Source organism: Ammospiza nelsoni, chromosome 25, assembly GCF_027579445.1.
Source record: "Ammospiza nelsoni isolate bAmmNel1 chromosome 25, bAmmNel1.pri, whole genome shotgun sequence".
Classification (NCBI taxonomy): Eukaryota; Metazoa; Chordata; class Aves; order Passeriformes; family Passerellidae; genus Ammospiza; species Ammospiza nelsoni.
In genome coordinates this window covers 1,035,967-1,047,340 of record NC_080657.1, presented here as the reverse complement: position 1 = coordinate 1,047,340, position 11,374 = coordinate 1,035,967, and the positions used below count along the sequence as shown (strand labels likewise).

At 53.1% G+C, this 11,374-nt stretch overlaps 1 protein-coding gene across 1 annotated transcript in view; it reads right to left on the bottom strand.

Moving 5' to 3' along the window:
* Nucleotides 1-495: 495 nt before the first annotated feature.
* Nucleotides 496-11,374, bottom strand: part of RUNX3 (RUNX family transcription factor 3) — a 35,048-nt gene continuing 24,169 nt past the window's right edge. Inside the window, exon 5 of the mRNA XM_059488690.1 lies at nucleotides 496-3,632. Within this exon, the coding sequence (XP_059344673.1) occupies nucleotides 3,109-3,632 (524 nt within the window). The 3' untranslated portion in view covers nucleotides 496-3,108. The remainder of the gene's footprint in view (nucleotides 3,633-11,374) is intronic.

Here is an 11,374-nt window from a genome sequence, read left to right as displayed (position 1 = left end):
GCGAGCTCAGGTCCTCCCACCCCATCCCACCCTGCCTGCCCTCCCCTGGTCACCCTTGTGGTGCCAAACTGCGGCCAAGAGCAGCCCCCGAGCACCGGAGCTGGTACCGGGGTGCTCTGAACGAGCCGAAAATCAGAGCCTGGAGAAAGAGCAGCGTGAGGATGAGGAGCCCCCCCTGTCCCGGCGAGAAGTGAGAGGCGGGAGGCGGCGGGGCCACTGTAACCATCGTTTATTGATCCACATGGCATCGACAGCATTACAGGACGGCCCGAGCCCACGGCCGCGGCCCGCGGAGCAGAAATGACCCATCCCAGAAAAGCAGAACTGTCCCCGAGCCGGGGCTCTGTCCCCACGCCAGCCCCGCTGCTCTCAGGGCAGCCAGAGCTTCCCCGATGGCTTCTCCAGGAGCAGACCCTCCTCTTCCTCCTCCTCTTCCTCTGCCCTCCCCACCTCCCCCCTCCCCAGTGACAAGTGCTACAGGTTAAAAATCGGGCTACATATTAAATATAGGGCATTACCTTCAAGTAGGGCTGGGGTTTTACACAAATAACCACTTTTTTTTTGGTATCACTAGCATTTTGTTTAATGTCCGTCGTAAGACACCATTAAAAAACCCAACAACTTTAGCCTTCTTTATCTACAAAGATCTCTGATCTCATCTCCTTAGTCTGGTGATCTTTTACCCTGCACATACAGGTATTAGAAGCATCATTAAGAATCGTATCCTTCAACACATTTAAGAATTATATTATTATAACAAATAAGACCAAAAATTAGATTTTATAGTTAAATATTCTGTGAGCCAGACAAAGGGGCTTTACTGTACAAGCGATTGTGCATTCTTTTTTTTTTAAAAAAAGCAAATTATAGTGCAAAGCAAAAAACATTGGCCTGTCTCGTGACCATTTGCATACAACAGAGGTGCATCTATTTACACCTTCACATGACAATATGTCATAAAAACAACATCGTTGCCATTCTTTTTATTATTTTCTCCTTTAAAACTCACTACAAACAGTCTTAAATTAACCTACAACTACGAATGCCTTGTCTCCTTTGTGCTTTCAACCAGTGGGACGGGATGACAAATGCAAAAAGGCATCAAAACACAGGCTGCCCTGTCCAGCTCCAGAGCCGGCGAGCGCCGGCGCTAAGGCAAGTGGAGGTTGCAGTTATGCTGGGGTAAGGCTTTAAAAAAATCATTATTATTATCATTATTATTATTATTATTATTATTATTGAAAAGAGCTGTTCTTCGTTGCTTGTGGAGCTCTGAGTGGTCATGGCAGCTCTCCAGGGCAGGCGGGATGTGCTGCTCCAGCCTGGCCGTGGTAGTGCAATTGCAGCGCTCTGTGCTGAGGGTGACCGGCTGCCAGCTGCGAGCTGGGGACAGGTGACAAGGCTGGGACGGTGTGGCTGAGGCACAGGGGCCCGGAGGGCAGCTCTGGGCCTTCCATTTGCTTGTGTTTATGGGAGGAGTGGAAGAAGAGAGGCGTGGTTACTGGTGGCACTGGGGCTGGGGCTGTCCCCTGGCTGCGGGCAGGGCTCTGCAGGGCGCTGCACTTATGGATCCCCAGCAATCTGTCTGTGCCCAGCCCTGCCAGCATGAAGAATCCTGAATCCAGCCCCTATTCTCATGCCAGCAGAGGGCACAGGTGGCCTGCAGGAGGTGACAAACCCTGTGTTGTGCATCAGAGCCAAGCCCTGAGCCGGCCTTGGAGGAGCCCACAGCCGCCTCCCAGCATGGCCCTGTTTGGTTGCAATCTCTGTGGTGCCAGCTCTGAGGGTGTGTGGTGCTTGGCAGACCTGGATCCTGCAAATGCCACCTGATGCCACCGCCACCTTGAGTGCCCCCTCTTCAGCTTATTCCTCTACAGCAAGATCCCCGTGCTGGGGTCACCTGGGGAAGGACAGGAGGGTGAGGGGATGGAAAAGGCTGCACAGCATCAATTCACAACATTCCCACCACCAGGAGTAGAAACTGCTCCTTTCTGCAGATCTCAGAGCTTTCAGGATGAACTGACACATGTGAGTCAAAATAAAAAATTGTGTCAAAATAAAAAAATCCTCTCTGGGTGAGAACATGGGAAAGAACCAGAACAGAACTATGAGGCTTTGCCACCAGCTGTGAATGTTGCCACTCAGAAGGGACGGAAGGAACATGTGGAAAATGGTGGCAAGGCCATGCCAAAGGCTCCTGAGCCCCTTGGAAGTGCATCTCAAATGTTTTAGATTGTCCTGAATGCTGCCTTCACTTCAGCCACCATCACTGAGGTTTGCTAAGGGGAGCAAAGAGCTGAACGGTGAGGTCAGGACAAGAGAGCAAACAAACAAAACAAAACATCTCCACAAAAAGTACATCTCGTGTGTAAACATGGAGGAGGGGTCAGCCAAGCCAGGGGTCAGCCACGTTACTGATTGACAAACGACGACAGTGACACCAAAATGAACAATACAACTTGTGTCGTCAACAAATAATAACAATAATCACATCACAGCTCTTGTTCACGTGGCTGACTGAGCCCCAGAGCCCCTGGCTGTGCTGCAAACCCCACTGCTCTTTGGTGCTCAGGGACCCTTCACCAGCAGGGAGGGAAGGACAGGAGACAATGGGGGTTTTTTATTTTTTTCTCCTTTTTTTTTTAAAGTTAAGTTCGGTCCTCCTGCACTGGCAGAGAGATGGCTCGGATGACTCCCTGGTGTCTTCTCTTCTCTGAACCATTTTGCAGAGGAAGGGTGAGACTCTCCTCACTTCTGAATGCTTTGTGTTGGGAAGAGGTGCGAGTGAGATGAACGAGAAGTGTTCTGCAAGTACCAAACATCTGATTCCACACGTCCTTGGGGTTTTTTCCCTATGTACAATCCACATACCTAAAACATACGGAAGGAACCACATCAAGCGACACATTCAAGCCTCGCGGGTGTTCACCTTGAAATGTAACGAAGGTCTTGGTTGATCTTCGCTTGATGTTTGCATGCAGAGGATCCTTAACTTTTGGGTTGGAAGACTTTGGTTTAACTTTTCCCTTGGCATCACTTTGGTCGCTCCCAAAAGGAGCCACGGCGGCTGATTGAGTTAAAGACACGGATGCCCAGCCGAGCTCCTCCTCAGTAGGGTCTCCAGACGGACTCATCCATCCTGCCCGTGGTGCTCATGGCGGTGGGGGAATTGCTGTGGCTGCCGTCGGCGTCCACGCCGTCGCTCTGCGCGCCCAGGCTGGCGTTCATCAGGTTGTTGCCCGCCGAGGCGCTGGTGCAGGACGAGAGCATGCGGGTGGGCGAGCGCTCGCCTCCCGCCACCATGGAGAACTGGTAGGAGCCCGAGGACGTCCCGTAGTACAAGTGGTAGGGAGAGGGGTTGGCCTGGAAGGGCCCGCTCTGGTTCTGCGTGGAGCTGGGGTACGGGGGCGGCAGGTAGGTGTGGTGGAAGCGGGTGGTGGTGGGCATGCTGGTCATGCTGATGCCCCCGATGCCCGTGGCCGAGGGCGCGGCGGTGTAGGGGAAGGCGGCGGACATGGCGCCGGGGTAATGCATCCGCGGGTCGGAGAAGCGCGTCTCCGTCAGCGCCGGCAGCGTGGGGAAGGAGCGCTCGAACTGCCGCGGGTCCGAGAAGGGGCTCAGCTCTGACGTGCCTGCCGGGGTGCAGGGGGAGAGGGGTGGTTAGACTGTGGATGCCATGGGACACAGAGAGAGAAATGGCGAGCATTTCTCACAGCGGCTTGTGAGAAATTTCAGGGAGTTTGGAAAGATGCGATAACTCGTTGAATATAAACAATTTGCAGGTGGTGTTTTTCTACTTCGTTTTTCTGTTCCTCTGAAGGACAGTGGGTGAGGAAGGTGTTTTTGTTAGTTAGCCAATAGATTGGAACCTATTGTACCACTCTATAAAGCCGCATGGTTCTTTTGAATAAAGCCTTCTTTGCATTTTCTACCATCCTGCCTCTCGGTGCAAGAGGGATGTTAGAGCATTCCCAAGGAATCAGAAGGGAAAGCACCTCTTGGGTCTGCCAGGGAAAAGAGTTGAGTGACTTAAATAAAAACCCTAAACCCATTTGTTTAAGTTGCTCCCATTTCCTGTCCTAAAATTTGTTGTTTCCTATCCAAGAAGGGACACGGCTAAGCTGACTTCTCTTAGGGGTCTATTCATCTCGGGCAGATTAAAGCAGCACACCCCATAAACACAGAAAAAAGATGTTTAGCCATGACATCAGCTGTGTAGTAAATAAATGGAGGCAGGCCCCAGACGGCCGGGCCCTGGGATCATCCATCCCTGCTGTATACACACACACACACACTCACACACACACATGGAGACAGGCAGGAAAAGCTGGAGCCCAGACCAGCCTGCTAAGCCTTCTTGTGGGTGGCCTGTTTGTGCTGATACCATCAGGGGATGGAGCCGATAAACACACAGCTGAAAACTCCCAAGCCAGGAGCCACTATATCCCTCTGCTCGAGTTCTCTGTGTATTTTTCTCCTTCCAAGAGGATAAAGAGAGTGAGAAATTCAGGCTCTCTGCTGGGGGAAGGGAGACCCAGGGCAGTCGGAATGTTCCTCAGCTCCATTGGAGGATGGAGCCCCCCACGCCTTTTCCTGGAGGTCTAAACCCAAAGGGGGTTTCAACCAGCTTGGAACTGGAAAGGGAGCTTGGCTTTGGATCCCGTCCTCCTGCAGGAAGCCCAGGTTAGAGGCAGGAATCCACAGCAGAAGCTCCTTTGAGGAGCTGGAGCCATTCCTGTGGGTCTCTCAGCTGTCCCAAGGCTGAGACAGAGCCCAGGAATCTCTGGCCTTGGTGCATTAAAGCGGAGAGAAATGAGGTTTGCTCTCCAAGCAAAGTGCACTTCAGACCTTCTCTATTTTCCTCTTGTTAAAAGCAGGGCCTTTCTCCTTTGCTAGTGGGACACCAGTAAGCCTCAAAAATGACTTTTTTTGGTTGCATCAGCTGGATTTTGTATCCCTCAGAGCAAGAGAATGTGAGGTGAGTATGCTAAACATGCCTGTTGGCTTTGGAAATGCATATACATACAAACACACATCCAGAGGATTGTGTGGCTGCTCTGCATGCAAAGGGACGTGTGTTTTAGATCTATTTATTACAATGAAGCATTTTTAACTTCTCAGGGCTGGCGTTCCAGGCCCCAAAGCGTTTCCCCAGGAGAAAACTCTTGATTTAATCCCTTCCAGCTACCGAGTGACACGGGCACGCTCCGGAGGAGCAGGTATGGAGGGGATTTGATGTGAACCTCCCTTCTGATCCCAGGTGAGTCCTTCAGCCGTGGAAGGAGAAGGGGAGGATCCTCCCTCCCTCGCCTGCAGCCCTTTTGCGGGCGCCCAGCAGCGCCTGCCTTCCCACGCAGGCTCCACGGAGGGGAAAGGCGGGGGAGCACCTGGTTTGTGAACGTGGCTGTGGCTCTGGGGCGAGATAAGAGAGGAGCAGAGCTCAAAGCTGCCCCAAACCACACTGCTCTGCACACACCCGGCGTTGGAAAGCGCCCGTGGAAGCGGCTGCCCGGCCACAGGGCCGACCCTGCCCCGCGCTGGGCTGGCTGGAAAAGCACAGCGGTGGGAAAAGCGCTCCCAGCCCGATTTCACAGCCCAGCAGGGACCCATCCCAAAGCCGTGCTACAGCCACAGCGGCTGCCAGGCACTGAGGTTTGAGGGAGCTGAGGTTTGGAGACCAGCTCTGCGAGAAGCAGCCTGACCGCAGCCCCGTGGCGGTAGCAATCCAGCAGCATCACGGCTTGAGACAGGACCGTGGGGCAGAAATCCTGCCTGCACCTGGACTGGAAAGAAAAAGTGCTGCCTTCTGAATGCCTCCCCTCAAACTCAGCAGCCCTGCACTGAGAAAAAGCAGCCTCCAAATCCCTCTCAACCCCCAAAACACTCAGAGTGCCGCTCGCTGCCTTCCCAGATGACAATCGCTCAGACCACGCTCCTTCATTACTTTTCACAGCTCCATAAATAATATTCCATAAAATGCAAATCAAAATCAAACCTGAGCGCTCAGGGCACATTTCCTTTTTCCTCTATAACTCACTCAAAGAGGGGGTTTTTTTAGAGGCTACATTTTATTGGCCTGAACGTGCACCATTTGGCAGTGGGTCCCTGCTACTAATTTGGACAGGAGCACGAAAGAGTGTTAATTACGGGCTCTGTGTGTGATGGGCAAGGCACAGCAAGGCTGTGGGGAGCTCTGCCAGGCTCTGAACCCCCAGAGCACTCTGCAGGGCTGTGATCTGCGAATTTTGATCCTTCAAAAAGCAAATCTCTTAGCGCGAACCCCTCAAACGGAACCCACACCCAGCAGAGCCATGAGGCATCCGAGTGGATGCGGCCAGCTCGCTTTGATCCCCACCAGCCTTGGGCTCTAAGTCTGGCCCAGAATAAAGCTCCAGCTTTCCCTGACCGGAAAAGCTCTCAGCTTTTCCCTGAGGCTACAAATAAACCCCCAAACCACTCTAAAAACAAAACCGCGGCGGCTCCGGCCCGAGCAGGGCCCGCCTGAGGGGGCCGCGGCCGCGCCGCCAGCAGGGGGCGCCCGCCGGGCCGCGGGAGGAGGCGGGAAAGAGGCGGGAAGGAGGCGGCCGCCAGAGGGGGCCGGGGCCTCGCCATCGCCTCAGGGCCCGTGTCTCAGGGATGCTGCTGTGACCTGTGAGCTTCACCTCGGGGCAGCCCTTCTCCCACGTGTCCTTCACCTCGGGGCAGCCCCTCTGTCCTGTGTGCTTCACCTCGTGGCTGTCCCTCTGTCCTGCGTCCTTCACCTCAGGTCTTCCCTCCATTCCATGTCATTCACCTCAGGGCTTCCCTCCATCTCATCTCCTTCACCTCAGGGCAGCCCCTCTGTCGGTCTCTTTCACTTCAGGGCTTCCCCTCCATCTTGGTGCTTTCCTCAGGGCTGCACCTCTGTCCCTTCGCATCACAATTGTCTCTCCAGTTCAGCATCCTCACCTCATCACCCTCTCCATCCCGGCTCCATCACCTCAGGGTTTTTCCTCCATCCCATCTCCTTCATCTCAGGGTTTCCCCTCCATCTTGGTCATCACCTCAGGGCTTCCCCTCCATCCCATCTCTTTCACCTCGCAACTGTCCATCCACCTCAGCACTGCCCCTTCCATCTTGGTCGTCGCCTCAAGGTTTCCTCTCCATCCCATCTCCTCCACTTCAGGGCTGCCCCTCCATCCTGGCTGCCGCAGATCGGAGCCACACGGCCCCAGCGCCTGCCCTGCACGTGAGGAAATCTCCACTGAAACAACCCCAGCGAGATCCAATTAAAACACGGCCATTAACACCCTCCATAACCACCTAACTCAGCAGCAAGGACCCTCTGCCACAGCCAGGATCAAACAGCAACCTGGAGCAAGCAGCTGCTGAGCAAAGCCAGGGAACCAGGAGTGGGTGAAGCTGCACCCTCAGACCCTGCATTCCCTCTGGAATAACAACTCAAAATGGGCTTAAAAATCCCCTTCTTGCTGTCCCCTTCCCTAGCACACATCACACACATCTGCTCCGTAGTGCTGCCTCCGAGGATTTACTACGGTTTTCCCTCGCTTACTTGCCGTCCAGCCCCCATTTGCTTTTTTGGACCCTGGCAATCCGAGCTTGAGTACTTCAGTTGTCCAGTTGCCAATCAAAATATTTGAAGGAAATGTTTATTTTCTTCTCGAAATCACACCAGCTGCTGCACTAACTGAATAAGCCCATTTAGCTGTAAGAATTTAACCATTGTAAGAGTGAATTGAGTCCCCCAACTACTCCAAAATCTGACCCAATCTATCAGCGGAAATGTCAATGTTTTGGATGGGAGTTTGGGGAAGTGTGGAATGTGTATTAAATAAAAGCCATGTAAAGGTCAAAGCCCTGATTAGTAATGCCACTGTCTCCTCCTTAGGGCTGAGCTGCCCCGGGGACCGCAGAGGCCGGGACACACCCCATGATTTAATTGTGCAGCTGCAATTTGCACCTTTTGAGGACCCCCAAGTCCCCCCTGCATGAGAGGCCAGATAGAAACATGCTTTGAAAGCTGCTCAGCCCCTTTCCAGATAAAATAACAGCGCTGCAGTGACACAGCAGCTCTCTCTCTGCCTCAGAGACAATACGGGTCTTTCCTTGGGTGGGTGGCCAGGACATAAATGCAGAGAGACGCCCCTGATGGGTGCCAAACCTCAGCTGGGTCATGGTGGCGAGGGCTGGCCATGAGGTGGGAAGGGCTGCTTCGTGAGGTTGCCAACCACAGAGGTTTCTCTGGGTGTGTTCAGCCTCCTCCCTTCAGACCACGTTGGGTTTGGGAGCTGCCTTGGATGGAGTGGAACTGGTCCCTGCACCCTGGCAGGGTCAGGGCTGGTGTATCTGCTCTGAGGTCCCTGGAAGCCTTTGAGATGAGGCAATGAACCCTGCAGATGGCTTTAGGGATTGATGTGCATCCATCCCTGAGGAGCAGTGGGTGCTGCCACTACCTCCTAACCCAGGAGCACATCTGCTCTGCCTGGAGGGAAGAAAGAGCAGCAAAAGCAACACCAGAATCTCTTCAGTGCTGCAATGGTACCCAGAAAATCAGCTCACCCCGGGCATGTGGCAGAGCACAGCACTGATGTACAGCAGGATCATCACTATCAGATCATCTGGGGCCAGGCAGGGACGTGTGGAACCTGAGCAGCTCCTCAGCACCCCAAATACCACCTGGTCTCCACCTTAGAGATGTGGGGAGCACGCGGTGCCTGGTGAACCCAGTCAGCAATAAACCTGAGCTCGTGTGCATATGTTACACAACAAATACTCACAGTGTGTGAGACACACAGAGAATAAAGGGAATTTAAAGGGAACTTGATAGCCTGGCACTCTCCAAGTGTATAGAATATAAAATATCATCAGCCTGGCCGTAGATCACTGTTCTAATTCTACGCATATGCATGCCTTGTGAAATTGTCATGAAAAATCTACCCCAGGGGAAAAAGCCCTGCTTTCCTGTCTCACTGCACAATGATGACAGTGTAAACACTAATGATACTTTATGCTTCTGTATGTAACACACCAGCATGTGTGTGACAGAGGGAACAGACATTCCTGCTCTGGATACACCTTTGGCTGTTTTTCCTCTGCTCACTTCTGTCACTCTTGGACCTCCAAGCCATCTTTGAGCGTTTTTCTGATCTTTGTCCCTCTCTGCTTATGACAACAACTCCATGTGGGGGCAGGGAGAGGCAGGTGGCCAAGAGAAGGAGAGGATCTCCATGGGAAGGTGCACGAGATGCACGTGATCTGTGAAGGCCCAGCTCATCTCTAGAGAAGGCGCCGCTCTCCTCCCTGCCCACGCATGCAGGCACGCTCTCACGCCTCTGTCACGTATGTTAGCAAGTTCATTTGTTTCCAAGTCAGGGCCAACTAAAAAAGAAAACGGCCCCTTCCTCTCAGCCCACGTAAAACAGAGCAAAATATATTTTGGGGGAGGAGGGGAGGTGTTGAAAAAAAAAAAGGAGGGTGTGAACAGCATCCGTTGCTACACGCCCATGGAGCAGGGCTCTGTATCTGATAGAACCAGCTCACAAACTGGGTGCACGGACTTCCTCTGCAGTCTGAAAAAAAATGCAAACCCCAAACCAAAACACAACAACACACAGGTCCTTATCACAGCATCGCCAGGCACCACCTCAACACTGCCAAGCACGTTTGCTGCTCAATTTTGTGATTCTCCCCAAACACCGTGTGCTGCCGTGCACTCACACACGCGGGCCCAAACCCGCTGTGCTGAGCAGCACAAACCCAGCCCCTGGGTCCTCTCCCACCCCAAATACGCTGGGCAGCAGCAGAGCAGGGAAAATCCCAGGTGTTCCCAGCTCAGTGGATCATGCACCACATCTCAACCTCTGCAAACCCTTCCAGATCCATTGGGATGCCCCAATTCTCTGGACCCATCCTCCTGGGGAGGACCCTGCTCCTAATTCCAGCGTGGATTTATGCAGGACCAGTTCAGCCCCACGCCCTGTGCCTGCAGAGCTTACATTAGCTCTTCTGCCTCGCCGTGTTTACCCCCTCGATGTATTTACACGGAGCCATCGGCTCCGCTCCCCGCCTGCCCTTTGCTAGACTAAACAAGCCCAGCTCTCCCGGCTTCCGGCACGGCCTCGCTCATCGCGGAGCCCTGTGCCCGCATCCCCCTGCCCGGCACATGCCGCCGAGCGAGTGGATAACGGTGCTGATCGGAGCGGGTGGGTGGGCTGAGCGCTCCCCTCCGCCCTGCCCGCGCTTTGCTCTTTACCTGGATTCAAAGGGTATTAAAACAAATTAACAAGCCCTGACTACATAAAAGGAAGCTGCTGGATTTACAACCCAGCCTGCAGCTAGACCACCTTGCCTGCCGAGCAGGTTTGGGCCAGGCCACGTCTGCCATGGGAATGATGTGATGGCACAGGGAGATCCAGCGGCCGGGAGCCCGGCTGGGGGCTCCCCACCCCATCTGAGAATGGCACTGCGGATCCCAGCATTCTGGAAAATCCAGGATGGCACCCCTGAGGCAAATTCCAAGGGACTCCTTGCTGTTCTGTAGGGATGCAGCGCCCCGAGCTGTGGCTGGGGTTGGCCACATGTCCGTGGCACGAACGCAGCGGTCGCAGGCGCCTGGACTCTGTCCTGGGGGAATCTCCTGCCCAGCACTGCTCTGTGGTTCATCTGTGACAGTTCCATGCCAAATTCGCTGGAGGGACATCACAAATGCAAAGGAGAGGAGCAGAAAAGCAGTTTAAAGATAGACACAGAAGCCTGAAAGCAGGCAGGAAACCCATCTCGAGCGTGTTCCTTCCTTTGAGGCTGAAGCTGAATCCCACAATATGTTTTCTTCCCACTAATGCTTGCCTAGCTTCCTTTGGAAACAATTTAGTCTCTGCCCGTGGTAGAATGTTTTTATCCATTAAGAAACGGATATTTTAAAGAAACCATAAGTCAATCTGGACAGGGATTAGGAAGCAGCAATTCAGTGTATTTGCTGGGCCCATAATTCAGGACTCAACCTCAGAGCAGCCACGTTGCATTTCAGAAACAATAGGGGCACTTGCTGCCCATGCCAAGAGGCTTCTTAAAAGTAATGTAATACTTTAAAAATGTATATTTAAAAAGAAAAAAGAGAGAGGAAGACTTTACTTTAAAGGCATATGATGGAGCATTCTGCTGATGATAAAAATGTTGTGCTAGCCTGAAATAATGGATTGGGAACGAAGCTGAGTGAACTCCAGATCGGGGGATCTGAGACTTCACCAGTGAACACAGAGTCTCCCAAAAACCATTCTGCAGACACTAGGGCTAAGAGAGGCTTGCAAAAGGATCTGACATTTACTGTCCTCTGTGTGAAATCAAGGGAGTTTGGCTTCTCTGGAGCAAAAACAGG